General features: G+C 44.1%; 1 protein-coding gene across 1 annotated transcript; it reads right to left on the bottom strand.

Annotated features, from left to right (window-relative positions):
- Window positions 1-311: 311 nt before the first annotated feature.
- LOC135511664 (uncharacterized) lies at window positions 312-5,779 on the bottom strand. Its single transcript, XM_064933143.1, has 2 exons — window positions 5,708-5,779; window positions 312-1,476 (listed from the first exon to the last, which is right to left on the bottom strand). Exon 2 carries the CDS (start codon window positions 1,175-1,177, stop codon window positions 383-385), a length of 795 nt encoding a protein of 264 aa, XP_064789215.1. The 5' UTR covers window positions 1,178-1,476; window positions 5,708-5,779; the 3' UTR covers window positions 312-382.
- Between the last annotated feature and the right edge of the window lie 3,849 nt (window positions 5,780-9,628).

Here is a 9,628-nt window from a genome sequence, read left to right as displayed (position 1 = left end):
GCAGACTGGCAGCTCTGGCAGCTTCTTGCAGACTGGCAGCTCCTTGCAGACTGGCAGCTCCTTGCAGACTGGCAGCTCCTTGCAGACTGGTAGCTCCTTGCAGACTGGTAGCTCTGGCTGCTCCATGCAGACTGACAGCTCTGGCTGTTCCATGCAGACTGACAGCTCTGGCTGTTCCATGAAGACTGACAGCTCTGGCTGCTCCATGCAGACTGACAGCTCTGGCTGCTCCATGCAGACTGACAGCTCTGGCTGCTCCATGCAGACTGACAGCTCTGGCTGCTCCATGCAGACTGGCATCTCTGGCTGCTCCATGCAGACTGGCATCTCTGGCTGCTCCATGCAGACTGACAGCTCAGGCTGCTCCATGCAGGCTGACAGCTCAGGCTACTCTATGCAGGCTGACAGCTCTGGCTGCTCCATGCAGGCTGGCAGCTCTGGCTGTGCTGAACAGGCAGGAGAATCCGGCAGCGCAGGAGAGGAGGAAGGCTCTGGCTGCGCTAAAAATGCGGGAGACTCCAGCAGCGCTGTAGAGGAGGAAGGCTCTGGCTGCGCTGAAAAGGCGGGAGACTCCAGCAGCGCAGGAGAGGAGAAAGGCTCCGGCAGCGCTGGAGAGGCGAGAGGCTCCGGCAGCGCAGGAGAGGAGGAAGGCTCGGGCAGCGCTGAACAGGCGGGAGACTCCGGCAGCTGGCACTGGTGGTACTGGGCCGAGGACACGCACAGGAAGCCTGGTGCGGGGAGCTGCCACCGGAGGGCTGGTGTGTGGAGGTGGTACTGGGTAGACCGGACCGTGCAGGCGCACTGGAGCTCTTGAGCACCGAGCCTGCCCAACCTTACCTGGTTGAATACTCCCGGTCGCTCTGCCAGTGCGGCAAGGTGGAATAGCCCGCACTGGGCTATGCAGGCGAACCGGGGACAACGTGCGCAAGGCTGGTGCCATATAAGCCGGCCCAAGGAGACGCACTGGGGACCAGATGCGTAGAGCCGGCTTCATGGCATTTGGCTCGACGCTCAATCTAGCCCGGCCAATACGCAGAGCTGGAATAGAACGCACCGGGCTATGCACCCGCACTGGAGACACCGTGCGCACCACAGCATAACACGGTACCTGCCCGGTCTCTCTAGCCCCCCGGTAACCACAGGAAGTTGGCGTAGGTCTCCTACCTAGCGTCGCCATACTCCCTGTGAGGCCCCCCCCAATAAATTTTTGGGGCTGACTCCCGGGCTTCCTTGCCAACCGTGTTCCCTCATAACGCTGGCTCCTCTCTCCGGCTGCCTCTGCTCTCCTAAGTGCCTCCACCTGTTCCCATGGGAGGCGATCTCTTCCAGCCAGTATTTCCTCCCATGTGTAGCAACCCTTGCCATCCAAAACATCCTCCCATGTCCATTCCTCATTTTGTTGCTCCTGCTGCCGCTGTTGCCTGTTACCACGCCGCTTGGTCCTGTTGTGGTGGGAGATTCTGTCACGGCTTTCGTCTGTAGAAGGAGGAGCGGACCAAAATGCAGCATGGTTGTTATTCATTTTATTTTAATAAAGAAACTGTACACGAATAAACTAACAAAACAACAAACGTGCGAAAACCTAAAACAATCCTATCTGGTGCAAAACACAGAGACAGGAACAATCACCCACAAACACACAGTGAAACCCAGTCTACCTAAATATGGTTCCCAATCAGAGACAATGACTAACACCTGCTTCTGATTGAGAACCATATCAGGCCAGACATAGAAATAGACAAACAAGACATCCAACATAGAATGCCCACTCAGATCACACCCTGACCAACCAAAACATAGAAACATACAAAGTAAACTATGGTCAGGGTGTGACAAGCCAAGAGTTTTGAAAGTAGAGCTCACAAGCCAAAACGGATCCCTGAAATTCTTCACTATTGTGTACAGTTGAAGTCGGAAGTTTACATACACTTAAATTGGAGTCATTAAAATGTTATGTCATGGCTTAAGAAGCTTCTGATAGGATAATTGACATAATTGGAGGTCAATTGGAGATGTACCTGTGGATGTATTTCAAGGCCTACCTTCAACTCAGTGCCTCTTTGCTTGGAATTATGGGAAAATCAAAAGAAATCAGCCAAGACATCAGAAAGAAATTGTAGACCTCCACAAGTCTGGCTCATCCTTGGGAGCAATTTCCAAATGCCTGAAGGTACCACGTTCATCTGTACAACCAATAGTATGCAAGTATAAACACCATGGGACCACGCAGCCATCATACCGCTCAGGAAGGAGACGCATTCTGTCTCTTAGAGATTAATGTATTTTGGTGCGAAAAGTGCAAATCAATCCCAGAACAACAGCAAAGTACCTTGTGAAGATGCTGGAGGAAGCAGGTACAAAAGTATCTATATCCACAGTAAAACAAGTATTTTATTGACATAACCTTAAAGGCAGCTTAGCATGGAAGAAGCCACTTCCCCAAAATCGCCATAAAAAAAGATAGACTACGGTTTGCACATGGGGACAAAGATGGTACTTTTTGGAGAAATGTCCTCTGGTCTGATGAAACATAAAAATAACTGTTTGGCCATAATGACCATCGTTATGTTTGGAGGAAAAAGGGGGAGGCTTGCAAGCCGAAGAATACCATCCCAACAGTGAAACCTGGGGGTGGCAGCATCATGTTGTGGGGGTGCTTTTCTGCAGGAGGGACTGGTGCACTTCATGGCATCATGAGGCAGGTCAAATTATGTGGATATATTGAAGCAACATCTCAAGACATCAGTCAGGAAGTTAAAGCTTGGTCACAAATGGGTCTTCCAAATGGACAATGACCCCAAGCATACTTCCAAAGTTGTGGTGAAATGGCTTAAGGACAACAAAGTCAAGGTATTGGAGTGGCCATCACAAAGCCCTGACCTCAATCTTATAGAACATTTGTGGGCAGAACTGAAAAAGCAGGCCTACAAACCTGATTCAGTTACACCAGCTCTGTCAGGAGGAATGGGCCAAAATTCACCCAACTTATTGTGGGAAGCTTGTGGAAGGCTACCCGAAACTTTGACCCAAGTTAAATAATTTAAAGCAATGCTACCAAATACTAATTGAGTGTATGTAAACTTCTGACCCACTGGTAATGTGATGAAAGAAATAAAAACTGAAATAAATCATTCTCTCTACTGTTATTCTTACATTTTACATTCTTAAAATAAAGTGGTGATCCTAACTGATCTAAGACAGGGACTTTTTACTAGGATTAAATGTCAGGAATTGTGAAAAACTGAGTTTAAATGTATTTGGCTCAGGTGTATGTAAACTTCCGACTTCAACTGTACATGTCATTACGTCATTGTTCTTGAGTCTCGAGATATGAGGAAAGAGGGCTGTAAAAGGAAGTTGTTGCTTAAACCATGGAAATACCAACCATGTAAATACCAGATACTCTCAAATTTGCCGAAGATTTTTCACAATTAAGTCAATCAAACAATCTTCAGAGTAAAGCTTATTTAATTAAAATCAACCAAACAAAACTAGCTAAAGTGCATTCGGAAAGTCTGCTAACCAAGTCTGCTAACCATGTGCATGAAGAAAATATGATTTGATTTGGATGGTAATGGGTACACCTCCCACTGCCCCCTGAGAGAGAGACAGTGTGGGTGATATGCCCAGAAGTGGTGGTGGGACTCTCTGTTCCACTCTCCATTCCTCCCACACGCATATACACACACAAACACACACCCACGCACACACATGCCAACCACACGTACACAAATAGACACACATGCAAACACAGGTGAGCAAGAACTGGAAACCAGCGTGTAAGAGGCGGAGATGTACCCGTCCTTCTCTGTGAGCGGAACTCACGTTGGCTGGTATCATACCATAGCGTACCGACAAAAACACCTCATAAGCACTACTCAAACAGGTACATGTAGGAAGGCAGCCCCGTCTCTGAAAGTAGCGGGCTGTGGCGGGCTGACTGAAAATGTGTGTGTGCACAGGCGTCAGTCACACAGTGCACTGAGACACTTTGGGAAAACAGAACAGGGGGGGGGGAGATGAATGAGAAAGGCCTGTGGCTTAACCCACATCACTCATCTGTTAACTAGACTTCTCCTCTCTGAAGGAACATGAGGTGGGGGGGGGGGGTACTATTGAAGCATATCTCTTTGCATTGAATGCAATGTATTGACTTATGTGTCACGGACCGTGAGTCCTATGTTTTCCCAAAAGTATCACTTTCTATGGCTTAAAAGCTGATACCAGCCTCCCCTCACACGTACGTATGTCACCGTCTGTCTGCTGCATATTTTGCTCTTTACTCAACTCCACTCTGGCCTGTGTTTGGACTGTTTTGCTGTACGGGTTTGTGATCTTGTGAAGCAGGACAATATGTCTATATACATCTGTCTAGGATGACTCATTTATGGACTACGTAGTCAGAGGATATTCAGTGGCTACTGAGGGCCTGTGTGTCGGCCACAGTAGTCACTGAATAGCCTCTGACTATGTAGTCCACAAATGAGTCATCCTAGACAGATGTAAAGATCCCGTAAAGATCCCGTGCCACCTACAGTAATAGTAAAGACACACGCTGTGCACGCACACGCACCCGTGCGTTGGCAACGGTCATCAAGATTGTTAATAAGGTTTTAAAACAATTGCAATGAATGAAACAGTTGGACAATGGATGAAGATACTCCAAACTTTTTGAATGTTTTTCAATCCATCAGATATTGACCGTATTATAGCTCTTAAAACAATTTACTGGCACAGACTATTTTTAGTGGAAATTCAGTTGTTTTTCTTCATAGAATGCACTCATATATACATTTTCTAATGGTATTATGTATCTAAAAAAAATGTGTTCAAAGAAATATTATTATACGTGCTTCATTTGCATAAATACAAGTGTGTGTATTTTCATATATTAATATATTAACATAAAGGGGTGGAACAGGGCAGCAGCCACCAAAAACTCTGTTTAGGCCTGCTTGCACTCACCTGCGCTGTCTAGACTGCCTCATTAATTACGGCTGTTGTCACTGTTGCATAATTCAACAAGTGTGCCAATAGCAGGATACCCTCGGATAACAAATGTACATGCTTGTTTTTAGATGACATTTATCTATACTTAACATTTGTTTGTGAGATCAGACATATTATCACTGTAATCCGAGTGTTCATTTTCACGTTGCTTTCATTTCAGTGCGTACAATCTCTCAACGTTTTTCACTTTCTTCACTTTTTTTCAATTCCACAAAAAAAATGAACATCCATCAAATGTATCTTTCTTCTCTTTCTTGTTATGTTTTTTGGTGGCTGCTGCCCTGTTCCACCCCTTTATGTTAATCTATTCACATATGAAAATACACACAGTGTTGAGATGTTGGCGTGTGATGTTGTGGTGTGTAGCTCTGTCTATGTGCCAGTGTTTGTCCCAGCTGGTGCAGTAATCTTCTCTCTCATCTCTCCCCATCAGCACACTGAGGCTGTGTACCATGGCTGCATTTACGCACACTGTGGTTTGACAGACCTGTGATATGCACAGTTATGCCTGATAAGGCCTGTTTATCTCAATGCCCTGGTTTCCTCCTCACAGCACTCTGGAGCTGGAGCCTTTTCACTTTCTCTCTCTCTCTCTCTCTCTTTTTTTTCTCTTCTCTCCCGCTGTTGTTGTTACATTGCAGTTTTGTGTGTTAAGCTTTTGGAAAGAAACACTGAGCATAAAATGTACAGTACTCACTCAGATTGCTGTCCTTTGTATTGTACGTACTGTCTGTACTAACCTGTTTCCCTACATCTTTTCTTGCTCTGTACACATACAGACACGCATGCAGTCACACACACACACACACACACACGCACGCACGCACACACACACACACACACACACACACACACACACACACACACACACACACACACACACACACACACACACACACACACACACACACACACACACACACACACACACACACACACACACACACACACACACACACACACGGTGGTAATCGTATTGCTCAACCGAGCAATATCACTTCTCAGCTTGACATGAATAAATGTCAAGCGAACAATAAAAAGTTAACTCAAGGTCGTCAGCAGCTATGATTGAGTACCTCCAGCCACTTGTACTTTGCCTTTATATGCTCTAAGACATACTATTTACTGGCAACCGAATGCAATAAGGATTGCATCATGAAAGTTATTTTGTTGCTTTTGCGTAACGTGCCACATTGTCTTTGTCAATCCCTGATTGTGCTGTGGTCTTGTTTCATGTCGTTGTCGTCAGTATAAAAGTTAATATTCACTGTGTTGGCATTGGAGCAGGTGTGCCGCTATCTCTCTCTAACTGGGTCATCGGGCTAGCTGATAGTGAGTGTGCACGGTGCACCTCTCTGCTCATAACACACCCTAATCATACAACACAGTACACCGCCTCTCTACTCATAAGCACAACATCATCTAACCTTCCTGTCTCTAAATCCCACACACGCTCATTCAGCTTTCATTTCATTTTAGACCCGGTGTTTATTTGAAACAGACATTTATTTCATGAAATCTCCCCATATCTAATGGCTAACGTGTCATATGCTGTAAAACTTCAACTAAATACAGTCTCAAACGGCCCCCCTGTCCATTTTAATAGCTGGGCAACGGCACACATTTCAGCAAATAAATGTCTGTTTCAAATAAACACCGGGTCTAAATGAATGGTTTACCATGAATAACCATACACTGAGTTTAATGTTTGATTTGTCACATGAAATAATTCAGTAATGACTCAATTTATTTTGCAATAATCCGTTTTTATCGTGAGTAAGAAACTGCTAGCCCATTGGCTGCTAACAGCTGAGAACTGCTAGCTAACCGGCATGCTGTGACATTGGTATAAATGATTCGGGAGACAGGCGCAGGAATGCGTAATAGTTTTTTATTATTATTAAGCCCCAAATTACGGTGTGCCATGTAAAGGCACGGAGACGAAGACCAAACAAACACGTAACAAAACACACAGGGTTGAAACCCAAACAAAAGAGCGAGGAGTACTTTGAGTAAATAAAACAAGTGCACGATGATTATCACACGGGAGGAGACCTGCAATCATCTTCGCAATCCACAAGGGCACGAAAGCCTCAAAGCACACAGCACAGGTACTCACACGCACCAACGGACAGAGTAACAGTAATTGACAGCACTGTGGTGAACAAAGGGCACATATATACAAATACAATCAGTGGGAATAGGGGCCAGGTGTGCGCAACGAAAGTTCCAGAGGGATCCGTGACACAAGCACAAAAACATTTAACAATTTCGGGAGTACATCTGATTGCCCTCTGTTGGCGAAAGTAAGAACTGCCAAAAATGCACAGTCAAAGAGGAGCATAATATGTTTAAAAAAAAATATACAGCCATACTAAGACAAAAGAAACGTGACACATTGTGTAAATGATAACATATTAGTGGAGGAAATTAAGAAATTGATTAAAATGCTGGAAGTGAATGCTGGAATTAAACAATTAACTATGCAAAAGCTGTGCGCATTAGACGCCTGGATGAAATAGAATCCTGTCTCTAATATGCACCTGTTGTGTTCAGTGATGTAAGCAAATAAACGCCCAGGCTATTAATAACGTTCTATGGAGACAATCTGTGAGAAACAATATAAGACAAATGAGAGTGTGTATGTTGAGGAGGTACTGATGGACTTGAAGTTCTACGGTATACAGTGCCTTCAGAAAGTATTCACACCCCTTAACTTTTTGTGTTACAGAACTGATTCAATTGAGATATTGTGTCACAATACCCCATAAAGTCAAAGTGGAATTGTTTTTACACATTTTTGCAAAATAATACAAATTGAAAAGTTGAAATGTCTTGTCAATCAGTATTCAACCCCTTTATTATGGCAAGCCTAAATAAGTTCAGGAGTAAAAATGTGCTCAACAAAGTTGCATGGACTTACTCTGTGTGTAATAAGTGTTTAACATGATTTTTTTCTGACTATCTCATCGCTGTATCCCACACATATCCCACATATATTTTTTATTTCAGATAACATTATTTACATGTCTAATTATGTTTTGATATTACTGTAGTTGATATTTTATTATGATGCTTTTTCCAATCATTTCTTTTTGGGATTAAATGACCCCAGTTGGTAATCCATGTATGCAAAATATGTTGGTAGTATGAGGGTTAAAATAACAGCCAGTGTGTAGAGTAATAGCCAAATATGCAAAGGAGGGTATTGCATATTTCTACCTTTGTGTACCTATTTAGGATACATCATCATCATCAAGAGAATGACATTCATATCCATAATTTTGCCTTTCTGTGTAGTACAGATCAGGGACCCATGATGAAATTCTGTTACCACAATTCTGTTACCGGGGTAAATCCACTTTGACTTACTGTAGTTCAATAACCAAAATAGATTTTTTTCAAACTCAAGATGTCATGTCATAGCTGGCATCCCATTCTTTCTGCAGACATTGCTGAATCTTAATTCTGAGCCGATATTGAACAGAGTTTTTGGAAAACGTGGTCATTAAAAAACTAAGGGCGCTTTTACCGAAATTCTGTTACCAAACTTTTTCCAGAAATGTTTTTTTTTTAAACGTTCAGAGTAAATTGTTAAAAGTGGTCCTTGTGCATAGAGTTTGTTAAACTTTGAAATCAATGGTTTTTGTTTGGCACAATTCTGAGTCCCAGCACAATTCTGAGTCCCAGCACAATTCTGAGTCCCAGCACAATTCTGAGTCCCAGCACAATTCCGTGTAATTGCCCGGTGAGCAAGTCGGATGGTTTGAGTGCACCTGTCCCATAGGGGGGAAACACTGTTGCACTTAACCAGAGCTGGCAGCACCTCAGCTTGACCTTGTCTCCATCGGCGACTGTGGTCCTCTTATCCCATTAAGGAATGGACCATAGCGGTGGAGTGGGGGTCGACCGTGGACTAACCCCCCCACCCCCTGTCTCTCTCAGGGGCCCAGGATAAACATCAGCAGTGGGAACAAACAGGTCTCTAATGTGGAGTGACAGGACACACAATTATAACCTTACAGACATACTAACACACTTACACACAGAGAGAAAGACACACACACACACACGCACACGCACACACGCACGCACACACACACACACACACACACACACACACACACACACACACACACACACACACACACACACACACACACACACACACACACACACACACACACACACACACACACATACCAAGTGTATGTTGCTTGTTCCTGTTTTCAAAACGTTATGCACATGCTAAAAAAAAATCCTGTCACTGATATTCACACTTTTACTTCAAACTGTCTGATTTTCTCACATTTGCAAAGGCCTACCTGTGATTGGGCTGGAGGAACAGGAGGAAGAAATATACATGCATAATGACCTGCATTTCATTGTGTCAGTAAGGGGAAAACAATGAATTAAACCTTCTACTCTTCAGTTAACACACAGACACACACACACTCTCCCTGTCTCACTCTATCATAAACACACACACACACTCTCTCTCCCAAACATACACACAGACTGCTCCCAAATTTAAAAACATGAGGCACCAAACAAAACGGAAGGAGCACAGGAAAGAGAAAGATTTTTTTTACATAGTTAGGCCTATATGAATCCTACC

Source organism: Oncorhynchus masou, chromosome 24, assembly GCF_036934945.1.
Source record: "Oncorhynchus masou masou isolate Uvic2021 chromosome 24, UVic_Omas_1.1, whole genome shotgun sequence".
Lineage (NCBI taxonomy): Eukaryota > Metazoa > Chordata > Actinopteri > Salmoniformes > Salmonidae > Oncorhynchus > Oncorhynchus masou.
Note: the sequence above shows the minus strand (reverse complement) of the source record. Positions and strands in the feature narration are given on the sequence as shown.

Coding starts and splice junctions, on each gene's coding strand:
- LOC135511664 (XM_064933143.1), bottom strand. CDS start 1,177: ATGGCGACGCTAGGTAGGAGACCTACGCCAACTTCCTGTGGTTACCGG.